Source organism: Magnolia sinica, chromosome 9, assembly GCF_029962835.1.
Source record: "Magnolia sinica isolate HGM2019 chromosome 9, MsV1, whole genome shotgun sequence".
NCBI lineage: Eukaryota > Viridiplantae > Streptophyta > Magnoliopsida > Magnoliales > Magnoliaceae > Magnolia > Magnolia sinica.
In genome coordinates, this window is record NC_080581.1 from 1,233,831 (window position 1) to 1,252,855 (window position 19,025).

General features: G+C 42.3%; 1 protein-coding gene across 2 annotated transcripts; it reads left to right on the forward strand.

Annotated features, from left to right (window-relative positions):
* The first annotated feature begins 498 nt into the window (after positions 1-498).
* On the forward strand, positions 499-16,578 carry LOC131256590 (protein APEM9). Of its 2 annotated transcripts, XM_058257501.1 has the most exons (6): positions 499-645; positions 2,233-2,397; positions 3,262-3,339; positions 3,786-4,071; positions 11,193-11,584; positions 13,316-16,578. In XM_058257501.1, exons 1-6 carry the CDS (start codon positions 590-592, stop codon positions 13,434-13,436), a joined length of 1,098 nt encoding a protein of 365 aa, XP_058113484.1. In that variant the 5' UTR covers positions 499-589; the 3' UTR covers positions 13,437-16,578. The 2 variants fall into 2 exon arrangements, with proteins under 2 accessions (XP_058113484.1, XP_058113485.1); XM_058257502.1 differs by lacking the exon at positions 2,233-2,397 and having other exon boundaries at positions 573-645.
* The last annotated feature ends 2,447 nt before the right edge of the window (positions 16,579-19,025 follow it).

The following is a 19,025-nucleotide window of genomic DNA, read 5'->3' on the forward strand; positions in this document are numbered from 1 at the left end:
AACGGCCTGCGCATCATCCACCGCACTCCACCACAGCATCAAAGCATTTTTCTAGCCGGAATGCATCCCGACGTATGCTTGCAGAATTCTTCGAGAATTCAACCGTTTGATGAAAGCCTTTCTAAATCATCCAAGCCGTTTTTTTTTACGATGGGCCTCACCTTGGATGGGCGGTGCCCAAAAATATCCCAGGATGTTGAAAGGAAAAGATGACCCCAGAATGTTCAAATGAAAAAAAAATAAAAATCCAACATTAGTTTTTTATTTGAGTTCTTTAATTTTTGCATATACACCATCCAAGGTATAGCCCATCACATAAACGGTTTGGATCATTAAACGATAACCCGGTATCTAATGTATTAAAGATCCGACGTATACTATAGCAAAAGATAAGGATGTATCTAGCAAACCTCCTCTACCTAATCAATGGCCTGGAGGGATCACATGCGTGCATGATGCAGGTATCTGTTTCCACCTGGTACACGTTGCGGAACTCGCACGAGTCTGCTCCTCTGTCACGTGTGTAGCAATTCCCTTCTTCCATCTCAATATCTCCCTCTCTCCCTCTCCCTCTCCCTCTCTCCCTGGTATGGCCGTCTCTCTCTCCGACGCCGCAACATGGGAAGAAATAGAGCTCTCAGAAAGGTAATCTTTCCCTTTTTTTCATATATGATTTCTCTCTCCCTCTATCTTTCTTTTTTCCTCAAATTTTTTTTTTTCCAGATATTACTGTTTTATGTTATCTGAGATTCTATTCTTGTAATTTCCTTTTTTCCTCAATAATCAGTTGAAATTCAGTTCTAGATGCTACTTTCCTGTTTCTGAAATCATTCTATCCTGCGTTTGGATGCACCATTGAATTGAATTGTAATAATGAGTTCGATAGATTGAGAGTTACGGAATTGCGATTTCCTTCCTCAGCTCCCAATCACAGCTGTGGTCCTTTTCAAATGTGAAATTATTGGATGCAGCGGCCGCAATAGAAGTTACAATGCTGCCATTTTCTCCTGCTGGCAGGTCTCATGAACAAAACATCCAATCCGTTCAAAAGGTGGGCCATGGTATGATGATCACCTGATTTGAAAGTCAGGCCAGTCCACTCGTCGATCGGGGCACGGCTTCAAGATCAGTGGACCACCAATGGTATGACTCGGTGCGGCCGTGCAGCCCACCCGGTGAATGGATTTGCATGATTTTGATATATGATGATCATCATGGTGCGGCCCATGATTTGCACTTGTTGGATATTCTACACATGCAACAGGTTGGCAGGAAAATGGCTGTATCATAACTTCTGATAGAGTTGCTGTATCAGATCATTTCTCATCTGAGTCTTGGACATGAAAGGAATGTAAGTGCAGCTTGAGGTATTTCTTCCTCATTATGAATATTTCAGTGTAATTACAATTTATTCATTTCCTTTCTATTGAACTAATTATTGCAATTCTATTCAATAGTGTGTCCAAACGCAGCCTTAGTAGAAGTTTAATTTGTTTCCCCGTTCGTGTTCTATTGTTGGGGATTACATCCCTTATAATCTGATTTTTTCCCCATTTCTTTAATGCCCTAAGCTTGTATGGAAAGGGGTTCCTACTTATACTTTCATATCTGAATTATTTCTTTTAGGGAAGAAGATTAGTAACCCCCTAAACCTATGCACTTGTCTCTACTCAAGCACCTACACATGCACAGATGTGGCAACAGGGCACACTTGTGCGAATACTAGTTGTCCATCAAACCGGCCCACTGTATTTGTCTGGTCCAAAATCAGCTGGCACTGTCATCAGGTTGACCACATGTGTACATTGAATTTTGACTGTCAGGCATTGCTTTAGCCATCCATTTTTTCATGAATGTCTGTCCTGCCTGATAAGTGGGTTGGTCTGATTTTTGGGCCGGGCCACACGCACGGTGAGGCCCATCTGATCAAACGGTTTGGATCTTGCACGTGTGCCATGTTGGGAGATATGCTTGGGTGTAGCTGTGCGAGCAGAGATGTGCATGTAAGCTCAGCAGGGCTCTGTAGAATTAATAGCTTCTCATTTATTTAATTTCAAAATCATTTTAATTGGAGAACTAACATTTATTTTCTTTTTTCACCGAAACAATGCTGATTTTGTCAAACAGCCGTCTTTTGCTTCATTTGAATGTCTGAAATGTAAAAAAAAAAGAAGAAGAAGAAGGACACCATGCTTCATTCGATGTTAACATACGCTACTGTTTTGATCTCAGCTATCTTGTCTCGTCCATGTTTGAGGAGGCCTCATCCTTGGCCTCTTCTATTCTGAAGTGCCTTCATAAAACTGGTTCATCCAAATCAATAGACGATGCTCAGTTGGAGGACATGATGGAATCAGCTGGTATGGTATTAGTCCAGTCCTTGAAAGAATTAGGAAGGTACATTGTTTCTTAAGAGCTGCTATTTGCATCCACCCTTTCTACTTTTGTTGATCAAAACTTATACTTTCCGTAGCAGTCCAGGTCTGGTCCATTACAGACCTACACGCAGCCCATTAGAACTTGTTGTTAAGCATGCCCAACTTTCATGCGTTGATTGACCAAATTGGTATTTGAACACATGATATGGACTTGTTACACTATGCCCATTAATTAAATCCGACATCTTCCAATATTCAAATGCTGACATGTATTTGGTTGGTAATGCACAAGTTAATGCTAAATTACCAAACAACATCGTTGCAGATACAAACTGCAACTCCAGCAACAAGCTTTGATTCCGTAGAACTGTAGCACAAATCAGTGTTATAAAGCCCGGACCAGATCAGATTGGACAAATCACCCATCACAATGGGTCAAGTAACTAGCAGTCGGCTTTGGCAAGGAAATTGTTCTGACTGTCCAAGTCAACTGGTCCACCAGTCTGGGTCAGGTGCTTCGTCCAACCTGGTCCAACCTTTGTAGTCAACTCACAAATGTTTATTATCAGTGCCATGATTCAGAGTGATTGGAGCAAATTGTGCACAAAGATGGGTTGGGGTCTGGTTCAGGTTTTCGAGCACTGGTATGAAGCATGTCTGTTTATGGCACCATGTATCATCTCACTTATAATAGCATGTAAAACATCCATCCCTAATTCCCTATGTTTTCTCCACTTGGATGCCCTTAGGTTGGTTGCTATAAGTATGGTCTTTAGAGTGAGCTAGATTATTTATTTATTTATTTTTGTGGATATGCATCTTCTTATGGGTGTTATGAGTTGGTATAAGTGTCTTTTGCTTTTTGAATTTCATGAATAAGCAGGACATCAGAAATGATGGATGAGCTTAAAGCTTCATTTGGTTTGGTCACATCTATACCTGTTCAAGTTCTTCTTACTGGGTAATCTAAGTCTTCTACTGTAGATCATACAATACTTCCATTTCAAGAAATTTATGGTGTTAAGATTGCCAAGAAAAAGGGGTCCCATGGTTCGTTGATCTAAACCATTGAAGATCCCCAGTAATGGTGGATGCATCAAAATCTTCCAGATTGGTATCTCCTTCCGAGTTTTTCTTCCATTCCAGGCTGCTGCTGTATCTTCGTTAACCACTTTTTGTGGCTCAAAGATTGAAGGGCCAGGATCTTTCAATCTGGGAGATTTGTGTCACGTATCCTATCCACTGCGATCCTTTAGATATTTGCTCTGGATCATCGAACCATAGGCCCTGCTTGTATGAACAGTGCATCGTGATACTATTCACATCCTGATGCATGAGGAGACTATAGTTCCCTGTGGCAGCAACACCTCAAGGAGGGTGTGTTAATCCTATGGGATGTTTTGGCAGGGCCTGCTTTAAGATATGGGAAGGATGTTCGTCCGGTCTACGGGAAATATTTGAGGAGTTCCTTGGGAAGTGGAAGTATGTGGATGGGCAGCCCTATGTTCTTGAAAATCTAGGACCGCATACTTCTGCTTCCGAAGGATGCATTGGGTGTTCTGCCTTGGGAATAGAGAAGTACCTTGAGGTTGTGGAAGTTTATGCTGTTACACTTCTTGGGACAGTTTTGGGGGATGCTGACCTTGCTATTTCTTGGGTGGAGAGAGCTGAATTGCCAGAAGAAAAACGGCAGGTAATACATACATACGTACATATGCATGCACACACACACACACACACACACACACACACACACGTGGGGTCTTATACAATGCTTGGGCTGAGAGTTTGTATGGTACCCTCAGTTTTCATACCAAAAAATTGGGGCCCCTGATTTAGTGATCCCAAATGTTTTTTTGAAAGATGACGAATTTTATTAAAAGAAAAGAAAAGCAAAAGGTCTGCTGAGAGGGCAGACAACAATTACATGCCTAAGAAGAAAAAATCACAAGCATTAAGGCCCTCGACATTGGAAGCCCACTCTATCAACAAACGTTTTGCCTTAGACGCAACCTCCCCAGCAATAGTAGAGGAATTTCTGAACACTCTATTGTTTCTTTCTCCCCAGACCGACCACCAAACTGCGAGGATAACCATACTCCAAATCACTGTTTTCGTCTTCCCTAGTTGAATCCCATGCCACGCCTGGAGGGATGACTGAATGTCGCTTGGGACACACCAGCACATGTCGAACCGAACTTCGGCCCGCATACAACATAAGCATATATTAGGAATGACCATCCCTTTCCTCCTTAAGTTATCCACTGTCAAAATTCTCTTTTTTCCAACCAACCAGCCAAAAGCGAGAATTTTTGGGGGAGTAGCGTATTTCCAAATGAAAGAGCAATGATCGAGAAACTTGGAATTCTGGCGGTGCAGACGGTTGTAAAGAGAGCGAACTGTGAAGGACGAAGATTTTTCTAGTTTCCAGAACAAGCTATCTTTTGAAGATGGAGAAGGAATTGCCGCGTAAATACATTCCAGTAATCCCGCATAATCGGATATCTCCCAGTCCTGAAGATCCCTTCTGCGCGTCACGTTCCAGATAACTTTACCATCTTCAATCACGAAATGATCTGCCACGAAGGATACTGTAGAAGAGGCGATACGATACATAGACGAGAATCTTTTTCTAAGCGGCTGATCCCCGATCCAAATGTCATCCCAAAAACGAATTTTTTCTCCATTGCCAAGGACGAAACCGATTCCAGGGAGGACCTCCTTTTTCATCTTTATAATATCTCTCCAAATGGGAGACACCCTGTGAGGCAATAACTCCTTAGACCACCAACCACCAGGAGATGTCCCGTATTTGCTCTTAATGATGGAGTTCCAAAGCCTACCTTCCTCCATCCCCATTCTCCAAATCCACTTGCCGAGCAATGCTTTGTTCATTGTTTGTAACTATTTCACCCCAGCTCCCCCATCATCCGTGTGTAAACAGACCTCCGTCCATTTAAGAAGATGAGACCTCCGTCCATTTAAGAAGATGAAATTTCTTCCTTTCCTCCTTACCATGCCATAGGAAATCTCGTCTCAATTTGTCGATAGTAGCTAAAACTGAAGCCGGACACTTGAGGAGGGACATAAAATAAATTGGGAGGTTTGAGAGAGTGGCTTTGATTAAGGTGAGGCGACCGCCTAAAGAAAGGTACCGGCACTTCCATCGCGCCAGAAAAACCTGAAATCTGTGGATGACTTTCTCCCAAACACTTTTCGAGGGTCTTCCAACACTTAAAGGGAGACCCACGAAGGAGGAAGGCAGAGAGGCAGCCGCGCATCCGAAATCTTGAGCCAGGGATTCGACCTCCCCCTTTTCCATATTAATCCCAATAATTTTCGATTTCACCAAATTCACCTTCAATCCAGAAATAGCCTGAAAACATAGAATTGTGGTTCGAAGATTTTCCACTTTATCTGTAGAGGCTTCGGAAAATATTTAGGAATCATCCGCATATTGAATGTGAGTAACCGGAGCTGACATACCTTTGATTTGGATTCCACTCAATAAACCTTCCACTTGCCCCTTAAGAAGCATCCTAGACAGTGCCTCCCCAATTATAAGGAATAAGAAGGGGGATAGAGGATCACCCTGCCTCAAACCTCTTGAGCTGCTGAAAAATCCCTTAGGGGAGCCATTGAGAAGGATAGAAAAATTAGCCGATCCGATACATTCTCCCATCCAAGCTCTCCACCTTTCCCCAAATCCCATACGATCAAGCAAATACAGGAGAAAAGCCCAATCAACATGGTCATATGCCTTTTCAATGTCCAACTTGCACATGATATACTTAGATCCCGATCTGAAACTAGAGTCGAGGCCACTCGTTTGCGCTCAGAGCCGTGTCCACTATCTATCTTCTAGGGATAAAAGCACACTGATTTTCTGAAATAAGCTTCCCTATAACCTTCCTAAGCCGATTCGCCAACACTTTTGCCAAAGTCTTGTAGGGGCCTCCCAGTAGGCTAATTGGTCTGTAGTCTTTAAGGGAGGAAGCTCCAGGCATTTTCGGAATTAAGGCTATAAAAGTAGCCCCTAAGCCCTTTGAAATCTTGCTCCTTTGGTGAAACTTGTTAAAGAAATCGATAACGTCGATATGGAGCACCTCCCAAAAATGTTGGAAGAATAAAATCGGGAAGCCATCCGGGCCTGGGGCCTTATCTGCACCAAGGGAATCAACAGCCTGCTTGATTTCGTCGCTGGAAAAGGGAGCTTCTAACATTTCTGCTTCCTCAGCCGATATTTTATCGAACTGAATACCTTCCAACGAAGGCCTTCGCCATTCTTCTCCCCTCAGCAGAGAGCTGAAAAAGGATACCATCTCTTCCACTATCTCTTCTTTATCGTCTATACGAACCCCGTTCACCATGAGACTGCTGGTTTTGTTACTCCTGGTGTGCATACTTGCAACAGAATGGAAAAAATGTGTGTTCCTATCACCTTCTTTGATCCAGGTGAACCGAGACTTCTGCTTCCAGGAAATTTTGTTTTCTAGGGCCGTGTTGGCAATGGATTGAACCGACTGGACTCTTTTAACCTGCAAATCAGGGGGCAAAGGTTGGACTTCAGCTTGGGCATCTAAATTCTTCAGCTCAGAAAGCAAAGAGTCTGTTTCCTGATCCCTTTTGCGCATAACACTCCCGTGCCAATCCTTGAGGGCTGCCTTCAACAATTTCAACTTCGAAAAAAGCCTGAAACCCGCGAAACCTTCGACCCAGAAACTTGCCCACCAATTTGCCACTCGCTGATAGAAACCTTCAACTTTAAGCGAAGAACTATTAAACCGAAAAGGCTTGGGACCCCAATTCTGCTCCTCCACCTCTAAGGATATCGGACAATGATCGGACGTGGTCCTAGCAAGGATGGATTGGGAGGTCAGCGGGAAATGGTCTAACCACTCAGGAGAGAGTAAGAACCTGTTTAGCCTGCACATTGTGGGGTTCTCTCTTCCAGTAGACCACGTAAATCTGGCCCCTAGAAGTGGCAAATCCACTAGCTCCTGATCGTCAATCTAGCGCGAGAATGACGCCATGGCTGGAGAAACTGAATGGCCATGGGACTTTTCATTGGCGAATCTGATGATGTCGAAGTCCCCAACAATGCAACAAGTGCTTGAAAATTTCTGTCTGGAGGTCGAAAGTTCCTCCCAGAAGAACTTTTTTTCTGCGTCAAGAGAAGGCCCATAAAATGAAGAAAAGAGACAAGTGAAGCCGGAAGAAACCTGCTGAAGAACAACCGATAGCGAGAAGCGACCTAACCAACTATTCAGAAGCAGCCAATTTGAAGACTTCCAAGCTATCAGAATTCCACCTGCACTACCGATGGAGTCAAGCGCAACCCATTTGGCATCTGCGGCTTTCCAAAGAGTGCCCAAAAGCCTGTCGTCAAAACTTTACACTTTGTTTCCTGGAGACACAATTTCTGGATTATATCTATCACAGGTATCTTTGATGAGTCTTCTTTTTTGTTTGGACCCCACACCCCTCACATTCCATGAAATCAGCTTCATTTGGAAACGACACTTCCCCGGGAACCCTGCACTGAAACCCTTTTAGAACATGCCTATGCATTCCTCCCTCCAGCCGCCATACGCTACAGCTCCCTGCCTCTTCTTGGAGTTGATCGGCGTGCTCTAGGTGATTTCAAATCTGAGAGTGGCCTTCCATTGGACTCCACAAATTGAAAGAGGGCTATAAAATCCTCTGGACAGTCTCCAAAAGATAGACCAAGGGACCTGCCCACATGTCCCATCGCATCCCTAATCCATTTCTTGTTATGAATCTTATCTAGAAGGTCTGATCTTTCCGCTACGTTCACCATCAAAGGGGGAGCTCCTTCTACTTGGACTAGTTCAACTCCCATCAGTGATTGTAGCGGTTCTGCATCTAAAACTTCGAAGTTTGGATGTTCCTGGAATAGTGCAAGAAGACCTTGTTCCTTCCAGTCACTTATGGATGAAGAGGGAGAGGATTGCATTGTCGTCATAGATGGTGGATTATCTGATTGAATGGATCCTTGATCGATTTCCTCAGATTCGATGCCCTGAAACTTCTTCCTCAGGCGAGATTGACTCGGGGAGTGGGTTTGTCTCAGCGAGGAAAATTCGACTGCTGAAGCCGCCTTAGCTGTGGGTGCAGAAATAATAACATATGCTTCAGATGGATCGGAAGGGTGATACACTAGCCTTCTATCTGCTCTCTGCAATGACTCAGGCATCAAATTAAGATTTAAAATACCCGGGTCCGTTAATTGCTGGTTGGACTCGGAATCGTTCAGACCCGGCAAGGTCGTGCTGGGACCCGATAAATACCTATCCGAAGAATACTCGTTGTCGAGTCGTAAGTCGGGTCCGGTTTTAATTTTACGGGTATCGAGTCTCCCATCTGTCATCATTAGCTTACCACGCATCTCTCCTTCGCAGACGAGTCGGTCTGCGAGAAGAAAAGAGGCCGCTTTGATACTGCCACTTGGCGTTATCTCCGTGATTTGGCGTGATGCGCAGGATCCTGCGATCTCAGCGCTGTCCTCGGGAAAGCCACGAGCAGACGTTTATGCGCCACGCGGCTGATGGAGGGCTCGATTTCTGACGGGAGGAATAACTGCTGCAGAATCCGGTGTTCTCCGCGAGTACCGATTCGGTGCTCTCTCGCGCTCCACTCCGACCGCCTCAGTCGCTACCGAAGGAGCAGTTTTCTCTTTGAAACGCCATAGATCCCCCCATCTTGGAATTGGAGAGTGCTTCTCCTCCTTCTATATTGGGAGAGATATCTCCCTGTCCTCTATCAAGACCTGGATCTGGGTCGGTAGATGCTCTCCCTTCTTCCTGCGCACCCGCAACTTGGCGACCGCCATCTCTACTCTGAGCTTGGTTTTGGGATCCAGTTCGACCAACGAACCTAAAAGTTTCGCCGCTGCGATGAAGAAATCATCATACCAGAGTTCGAGAGGGATTCCCCAAATGAGGATCCAGATCTCCTCGAAACCGAACATAGAGAATTCCTCCAAGCTTTGGACTGTTAGAACTGGCCCATCTTTGTGCAAGGCCCCTGCCATGACGAGGATGTCTGGATTCAAACCAGGACTGAGCTTGACCCACAGCTTGTTATATCCTATCGGTTTAATTGAATAGTGAGCAACTTAAATTCTGCTGACGCCGTCTATCCATTCCTTGACTTGAGGGATTGTTGTTCCTTCTTTCGTTATAATCACCACGGAGTCCCGCAGATCTTGTTTTGATTGCTCTATGCGCTCTTTACTGATTCGCAGCAAGTATGATTCCTTCAATTGCTTGGGATCTAAGTCTTTCTTTCTGGCCTCTACCTTTTCCGATTTATGCAACTGATCATTGGTTTGATTCGACGTAGAGGAAACTTCAGGGTCCATTAGGGCTTCCTTATATGAAACTTCGATAGCTGTGTGGAGACAACTGCGCTGCTTTACAGTGAAAACCTCCTTGGAGGAGGGCCCCGAATTACGAAGGACTCGATCAGAGGTAGGGGGCGATATTCGGTTCAAGGAAGTTGTCCCAGCCGTAAGGGGAGCTCTTTTTTTTTGCCCCGATCGGGCCCAAAACGTGCACGTTGCACCAACTTCTTGTTCCCGCCGAAGCTCACGCCGTGAAGCATCTCCACTGCCCTTGCAAGCTCTTCCTCGCTACTAATTCGAACGAGCGCAAATCCTCTGTATCGGCCGTCGTCTCTGTTTTTGGGCATGACTACATCCATGACTGCTCCTGCCCGGCCGAAGATTCTATCCAAGTTGAGTGGGAACCATCCTTTAGGGTATCCCTTTACGAAAATAGTAGGATATGAGTCGTATTTTCTTCCAGGATTCTCCATTTGCGACCGTTTTCCTCTTTTGCGATGGACCTTAGTCCATTCCCCATCAACTTCGCCGATCGCTCTGTCTGCTGCGTCGTCAGTGATTCTATTGCCTTTCTCCCTATCATCAGCCTTCGCCTTCGCCTTCGCCTTCACCTTCTAGCTCCATGCGCGATGCTCTCACTCTACAAGTGGACAGAAATGCTGATATAGTGATCCCAAATGTTGGTATAGTGGGTCCCATTGTTGATGGCTTATGCACTAAAAATCTCCCAGATGAGAAAATCCTAACTGTCAATTAATGGCCAGCAAATAGAAAATATAGCAATGGTCCACATTCAACCAAAAAAGGGCCAAATTTTCAATGGCTAGGATCTTACAATCTCAGGAAGTTTTGGCCTATGGGCTGTCTACAGTAACACCATCTTCCAATCTTTGGAAGTTTTGGCCTATGGGCGGTCTACGGTAATGCCCTCGATGGTTTGGATCACGAAGCCATGTGCACCACTTGTACAAACTGAAAACCCAAGCGCGTTGTACAAACTTTTGGCTTGAGCATTTTATAATACCACATGACTATACCCCTATGATGGCGCGTTGAAGATGAATTGTCTTTTCCTTGTAACTAAACTCGCTTTATGGTTCGTTGGTTCCTTACACTTCATACAATATCTGGAATCAAATAGGGTTATCTACTTATGCTATAAATTTGATGCTTCTATCAGCAATCCTTCCTTTTACTATCCCATTTTCTTGGAGTGGGTAAAGGGTATGATACTGATCATTACAAAACAATGTTTCTCATTATGCATGAGCTCCTGCCTACATGCACACATGCATGCATACATATAGTAACATACTATTTGCATGCATACACTGCTCATGTTTTTGGTCTTTGCTAATATAACCTTGTATTGGCTGTTGATGAACTTCTAACTTCTTCAGATCATTCACAATATCATGGTTGGTTTTTGTTTTCCCTGGATTCTGTAGGAAATATTGAGGAGATTGCGCTCACTTTGTTCTCTTAAGCACTCAAAATCATCACCTAGTCCTGGGCCACCTCAATCATCAGAGAGGAGCAGAAGCCATACTGTTTCTGGCACAGATTTTACTACATCCAGAGATGAAGGATTTTCAAGAGCTGCTGACACTCAACACCAACCTAATGGACGCGACACAAAATCAGCCATTTTAAAATCAAAATATCCATCCCTTGAACGTTTTTCTGAGAAGATACAGCCATGCTTATGGTGGTTCCGTACAGTCACTTTGAAGTTTGGCAATGCTCGACTGGTACTTTCTCATGGAAGGATCGTGCTATGGGGCTCCTTGATTCTTTTCATTTACTACATTCTCCGGAGGAAAGGCGCTACATTAAAGCAGTGAGATATTCTCTTCATGATAGCTCTTTATTGGTTTCATTTGCAATGTCATGAATATGATTAAAAGGGAAAGCTAGGAACCATATCTGTGATTGAAGTCCATGATATTCTATTTTTAACATTTTCTTACAAGCTCTCACTTGTTCACACCCTTTGGCATGTGAGATGGCTACTTGCCTTTGCTGCCAAAACACGCATGAATTTGAGAGCCATCACCACACTAGCATCATCATAGCCTTGCAATCATATTTCACCAATCATTCCTATGTTAAGGCCATGTCCTTGGTAAGTGAACAAACCTTTATATCCATCCTCTCTACCTCGGTCCAAGCCCTTTTAGGTCTCTCCCTCATCCTCTTTTTTGGCCCTTCAAACCTGATCAAAGTTCCCCTCCTTACAGAGGTCATCCATTAGCCAATGGTTAAACCATCTCAATCGGCTCTTGATCATTTTGTTTTCTATTGGGGCTACATTTATGCTGCGTATCATGTTGGATGATCTGATTCGCAGTTCTACCCGTCCTAGTCTTGCCAGACAGCCATCTAAATGTCTTCATCTTTGCAACACTTGGTAGCAAAAAAGATTATATGTTTTTTCTAATATATATATATATATATATATATATATATATATATATATATATATATATATAAAGGCTCATTTTTTATATGGATTTTTCCTTGTATGTGGACAGTGAGGTGATTTTATTCTGAGAATTTTTAGTTGTATGACATGCCTGTTCATGGTTTCGTAGACTGCTCTCTGCCTGCTCTGTCGATTTTGTTTCTATTAATAAAAAAATTGCTTTGCACTCTATAAAAGAGGTACATATGTATATACACATGTATACATTTGATTAGTAGGAGGGATGTGTGTGGGTGTGTGGAGTCATGTGTGAGGTACGTATGTATACCCACACATATATACATTCGATTGGTGCGCACGTGCATGCGTGAGGTACATATGTATACACACACACATTTGATCAGAAGGGGCATGCGCACTTCTGTGCGTGCACGTGTGTGTGAGGGAGCCTCCCATGAGGTCGAGCTTTTTGGGCCCCACTGTTATCAATTAGGTGCACCCTTCCATGGTGGGCTATGGGCCTAAAAATCAGGCCAATCCATGACTTATGTGGGCCACACCATAGACAACAGTCAAAAGTGGATGCCTACCCATTGAAACTTTCATGATTGTTTATAGGGCCCACTGAGATGTGGTTCAGACATCTAACCCATCTCTTTTGTTTGTCTCACTTGGGTGAGGGGTCACACCAAATTTCAGGTCATTCCAAAACTCAGGTGGGCCCCGCCAAGTGCTTTTTGATGTTTTAGACATGATTTTATGTGGTTTCAGATTGTGTGGCCCACCTGAGTTTTGGATATGGCTGATTTTTGGGACATCCCATAACCTAGAGGGCTCACCAAATGCAGAGTGTGGATGTCCAACACAGATCATGGTGGGGCCTGCAGAGCTTGACCTCATGGGAAGTTCCCCTTCTGATGAGCAGATCAACCTGATCTTTGGGCCACAACACATACATGGTGGGTAGGGTGCTCCCAATGTGCTTCATGGCTATGCCGAACACATGCTACATTGGCGAGTGCTCTCACGAGTAGCCTTCAAATTTTGTCCACATAAGAATTAGAAATTAGTCTGTCCACAGTTCTCTCCAATTTGCGGCATGGATATATCCGAACTAGACTGAACTTTTCTGTTCTTCCTTTTCAGGATTGCTTCCAAACAAGCTGCATCTGTGAAGAAAGCTCTCATCGACACCTGGAAGCTTGCATTTTCCGTCCAAGTTAACCCTCTAGCAGCCATTCAACCACTCCCGAGCAGGACTCATTGAAGCAGGTGATGCAATGCCAACGCCATGTCTTGTTTCTTCACATATAAACCACAAACAGTTCCATAAGCATAGCCATACTCCCTGCATTTTTGTCTAGCATCTTGAAGAAAAGAAAATAGCAAATCCTTGTAATAAAAATTACTCACTTCCCTCAAACTGCTGTAAATAACTTCAGGTCTTTCAAGAATTGAGTACCTCCAATGTTTCAAAATAACCAAAACAATCGACATTTCTAATAACTCCAGCCAAATAGGCACAAAGTAATTATTATTGGCGAGGAATTCAACAATTTATTGAAACTTCTAAAATTTCCCTTTTGATGGAGTGCAGCTTATGTTAATTGTCATTTTATTGCGCTTTCTCCAACCATACACTTTTCTGATTTACAAAAGCTAAAAACAGTGCTTTGCTAAGCCCACATGTATACAGGTCAGCTAATGCACATATGCCAGCATGGCAGAAAGGTGCAATAGTTAAGCCATCCATTGGAATGGAATTACTGTATATATATCCTACACCAAGAGTCAAATTGTTCCTCTAGTAATGTGAGCCACAATTAACTCAACCAATGGATGGTTATGAAAAAATGAGCCAAACATTTCTAACCCCTCAACTAATTTCTAATATCATGGTACACCTAATGAATGGACCACCTTTAGCTTTGGGAAGTAACATCTACATGGGGAGGTCCGCCTGATGGATGGCTTGGATATTTCACTTGTTTGCCACGTTGCCATATGTGGTGGCATGTACATTAGCTGAATTTCTACGTGCATGTGGCTGGCAAAGCTCCTACAAACATCTATACTATATATAACATGAGAAGCAAGAGGCAAAAATAAAAAAATTAAAAATAAAAATAAAAACTTCACGCCGTCAATTTTTAAGATTGCTAAAACTATGTATCATTCAAAGACATAAGAAGGGTATTGAAGTAAAAATTAAGGGCATTTGGGTAATTAAGAGGTGAATTTGTGTGCTTTATTTTTAGAAAGCCACTTTTAATAGCATGATGGTTGAAGAGACGTTGAGATATCATACATTTGGAATATAAGAAACTCAAACTAGAGTATCCAAAATGTCAGGGCCACTTTAGATGGATCATAAGCCAAAAACTACACGGATGTGATAGTCTATTCAATTCATTTATGAACATTTTAGTGGACGGATGAGGTGAAAGTGTTCAACAGTTGAGATGGAACTAACAGATTGGTGAAAGCCTCGGACAATCCAAGTGCTTAATCAGCCATTGCTAAGATGGAAGCATTGATGCTACTTGAAGACTGGTTAAGCCAATTCATGACAATTGGTCTACCATTCCATTGACGGCTCTAAAAAGGCGAGGGCAAGGCCCAAGAGGATGTGGGTGGAGGTAGTAGGGAAAGACTCAAGGACCTCTGGTTTAACTGAGGATATGGTCTATATGATAGAGTGGAACTGGAATATATGGAGATTCTCAAGAGTTGAGGTGTATAGGCTGACCCAGAGATGACCCAGCCGTACTGTTGTTTATGGACGAAACTAGCTTGTATCCGGCGATACAAATCGGTCTAGGATGATACTTTAATCCTTGATTTAGCTACATATGGTTGAAAAGGTATGTTAGAATCGACTCTTATATGGAAATCGAAAGAAATACATTGAGAGCTTTAAAACAAGAAGATGGTAGTGGAGCTATAGCTTAGTTCTATTAAATCTCCTTCGTTCGCTCTCTGTTGCTTTGGGATGATGATAATCTTGTGATAGGTTTTTCTTTTTAGATTGTCTAGAGAAATGTTTGTTTGGCAACTTTCACATACAATGGTTTCCTTCCCAGAAGTGTCACTTGTAGTGTCCTGAAACCATGGCATATATCTAATCCTTGCAAAAGGTGGACCCCACTGTAAAGATTACCTGGGGTGGAAACTAGGTGGTTTGCTCATTAGGCGGGCTGCACCATCAACATCTATGGACATCCAATGGTTTTACTCAATAAATTAGTGTGTGCCCATCTAGTGAGCAGATTTGTCCCATTTTTGCCCAAGCGATCTTTACGATGCGAAGCGCATTTTGCATGGGTTGTATCATAGTTTGAAAACCCAAAAACTTGATTTTACTTGATGCTCAGCTGCACCCGGCTGACTCAAAGACTCAATACGACTTGATATTTAATAATTAGAATTAAAAAAATACAAGGTATGCTAATAGATGTAAAAAATAATTCAAACTAACATAAAATAGCATTATTATCATGTTGGCCAGCGCTCTGGTTAAGAGCATCTATTCATGTGGGTGATGTGTGTGATTCCTGCCACTTTCATTTACTTTTTATTATTAATAACGATACGACTCACTGAGTGAGAGTTGTGCCGACTGAGTAGTCAAGTCGACTTGACAAGATTTCCCAAGTTGGGATTGATAAGTCAGGTTCAAAATCTCGCCAAATCGAGTTGACCCGGTTGAGTCAGCCAGTTTTGGAATTATGGGTTGGATGGTCTACACTGCTGGCCTGATGAGTCAATCCTAAACTTCCAATGAGCCACCTACAGCTGGTGGAAATGCCACATTGGTCCACCCTCAATGGAAAATGGTTCAATCTTGGATGGTGCTGATCTTCCAACCAGGAAGATTTTTGGGTAGGGTCCTCTATTTTGAGGCCCCTCAAACCAATAGTCCAAATCACCAACAAATGGGCCCTACAGGTACAAACTGAGGGTCTCAGATAGCTCTGCATTCAGTTCGGATGCACCCATTCCATACTAGTGTGGATAATGGCTCGGTGATCCAGGCCGTTTATCTGATGGGCTGCATAATGGATTGGAAACAGTCCATGAATTGCCTAGAGTAGAAGATACTGCTGATCCAGTCATTAACCTCTTTCTAAATTGCTGATATATTATTATTTCTCAGCCATCTACTTTAAGTTCACTGATACAAGGGTTACAGTCCACTTGGGAGCTTCTATTTGGAATGCGTTGGAATTCCAATCACAACTGAAGGTGATTGAGAATCCTTAGTTGGGTTTGGCAATCCTTGTTGTTTTGTTTTGCAGCTTGTACTGGGAATGTACTGGAATACAAAAATAGGAACACATTAAAATTCTGCAGTATATTTATGAGAATTTAAATTTGATTATTAAATTTATTTTAATATTTTAAATTAACGTGAATGCGTGACATTTGTAATAAGCTATTGAAATATATACTTTAGCAAAAAAATCACAAATTTTTTGGAAAGTTACAAGTTGAAGATGATTTGGAATTGTATACCAATACCATTAAGACAATAGCATTACAATTTAAAGAGATTTACTGGAGAGATTTTTTCTAATCTATTGGCGGTACAATTGCATATTTTTTATAAGAGGAGATCTTATGAGCTGGGCTGTACAATTGCATATTTTCATAAATGGAGGTGCTATGAGATGGATAGTTCTTCTTTAGAAGATGGTCTAATACCCTCCCTTAAATTGATTAGTCGATCATAGATCATTAGTTTGGAAGTGTGATGAAGATAGACCTTTAGTGAAGATGTCGGCAGTTTGATCTTAAGATGATACATAAGAAATATCAATATCTTTTCGTGATAGTTGACTTCAACAAGTTTGGTGGTGCGTGCATGGAAGATTAGGTTGGAGATCAAAGAAATAGCACTAATATTTTCAGATCAAATAGTTAGTGGAGAAGGTAAATAAATATGAAGATCGCGAAGAAGTAATCGTACCCAAAAAACAACGTCCCCTCTTATGGAAGTGCTATAAGATGGATGGTTCTTCTTTAGAAGATGGTCTTATAATTCTGACCCTTACATAGGCCACAAGCATAGGATCAACGGTAAAAAATAACTATTAATTTACATAGCCAGTGTTTGGACTGCCCATGACTCTCCTAATTTTAAAATGAGCTAAAAAGTCTTTTGATTGGAATCACAAGGAAAGTGAGATTTTCAAAACACAAGAAAGCTATATATTTCAGATACCTCCAAATGACTTTCGGATTCCAAATGCACTCAAATATACTCATATCAACGCTGCCAAATGACCCTTAGGATATTCCCATCTTGGAGATTTCTGTGGCCTCCTCCATCTTACAGTGGACCCAATGGGGGACTGTTTGGATGACGAAACTCATGCATCTTTGACACACCGGAGAGATGATCCAGGACACTCAGAATGACCAGAACACCATGAAGCCATTGCTCCACAGTTGATGTGCAAATCTATAGCGTCCATCTATTTCAACACAATGGGCAACTCGATGATCCAGGTTGTTCATCAGGGGAGCAGAGTCGGTCAGGTTGGGTTAACACGGAATTTACTAAGGCCGTGGCTGTGGGGCCACCTTGATGTATGTTTTGTATGTTGATGCCATCCATCCACTTAACCCACTCATTTTAGGGCATCGGCCTAAAAATTAAGCAGATCCGAATCTCAGGTGGACCACACCATAAGAAGCAGTGGTGATTGACCATTAAAAACTTCTTGTGGGCTAGAAAAGTTTTGTATCTAGCTGATATTCATGTCTTCCTTTCATCCAGGTTTGTGTGGCCTTATCAACAGGTGGGATGGCGAATAAATATTGCAGTGGGCCCTAGGAAGTTTTAAATGGTGGGTGTTCAATCACCACTGTTTGCAGGTGTTACCCAGATAAGATAACACCGGAGTGGGTTTTTTTTCCTGACCATGGTGCCCACCTTGATATATATGTTGCATATCTACATCGTCCATAAAAAATTTTCCATTATTTTAGGGCATGATCCTGAAAATGAAGTAGATAAGGAAATAGTGGTGATTAAACACCCACCATTAAAAACTTTCTAAGGCCCACTGAAATAATTATTTGCCATCCAACCTATTGATAAGGTCACAAATACATGGATAAATGTAAAACAAAAATATTAGCTTGATCTAAAGCTTTTATGGTTAACAGGAAGATTTTAATGATCAATCACTATTTCCTGTGGTCCAGTTGAGATTTGGTTCTGCTCCATTTTTGTGACCATGCCTTGAAATGAGATGGAAGAATTGATGGATAGAGTAGATATACAACACATACATCAAGGTAGGGCCCGTGGTCAGCCAAACACCCACTATGCTTACCCTAGTAACATCTAATGCACTCCCGTCCGTTTATATGGCCCACACCAAAGGAAAACAGTTGAAAGTGGATTGTGTGCTGAGTAAACTCTGTAGGGTTCACTGTGATTTATGTATTTTATCCACTCCGTTCATTTACTTAACCAGATAATTTAAGCACTTAGAGCTAAAAAATGAATTATATCCAAAACTCAAGTGGACCACACCATACCAAAAAAGTGTGAATTGAATGTCTACAATTGAAAATTTCTTGGGGACCACAAAAGTTTTGGATCAAACTGATATTTGTGTTTTCCCTTCATCCATGTCGGTGTGATCTTATGAATAGGTTGGATGACAAATAAACATCATTGTGGGCCCTGAGAAGGTTTCAACCATGGAAATTATTATTCCCACTATTTCTGTGGGCTCAATCCTTAAACTGAGCTGGAAAAACGAATGGATGGTGTGGATAAGCCATAAACATTCATGGTGGGCCCAACTAAGTTTACTCAGTAAGATAAAAGTGTATTGAA

Excerpts from the sequence above, each read along its gene's own strand:
- LOC131256590 (XM_058257501.1), top strand. The coding sequence starts at position 590 with ATGGCCGTCTCTCTCTCCGACGCCGCAACATGGGAAGAAATAGAGCTC. Across the intron at positions 2,398-3,261 it reads TCCTTGAAAGAATTAGGAAG|GACATCAGAAATGATGGATG; the intron begins GTACATTGTTTC and ends ATGAATAAGCAG. Across the intron at positions 4,072-11,192 it reads TGCCAGAAGAAAAACGGCAG|GAAATATTGAGGAGATTGCG; the intron begins GTAATACATACA and ends TGGATTCTGTAG.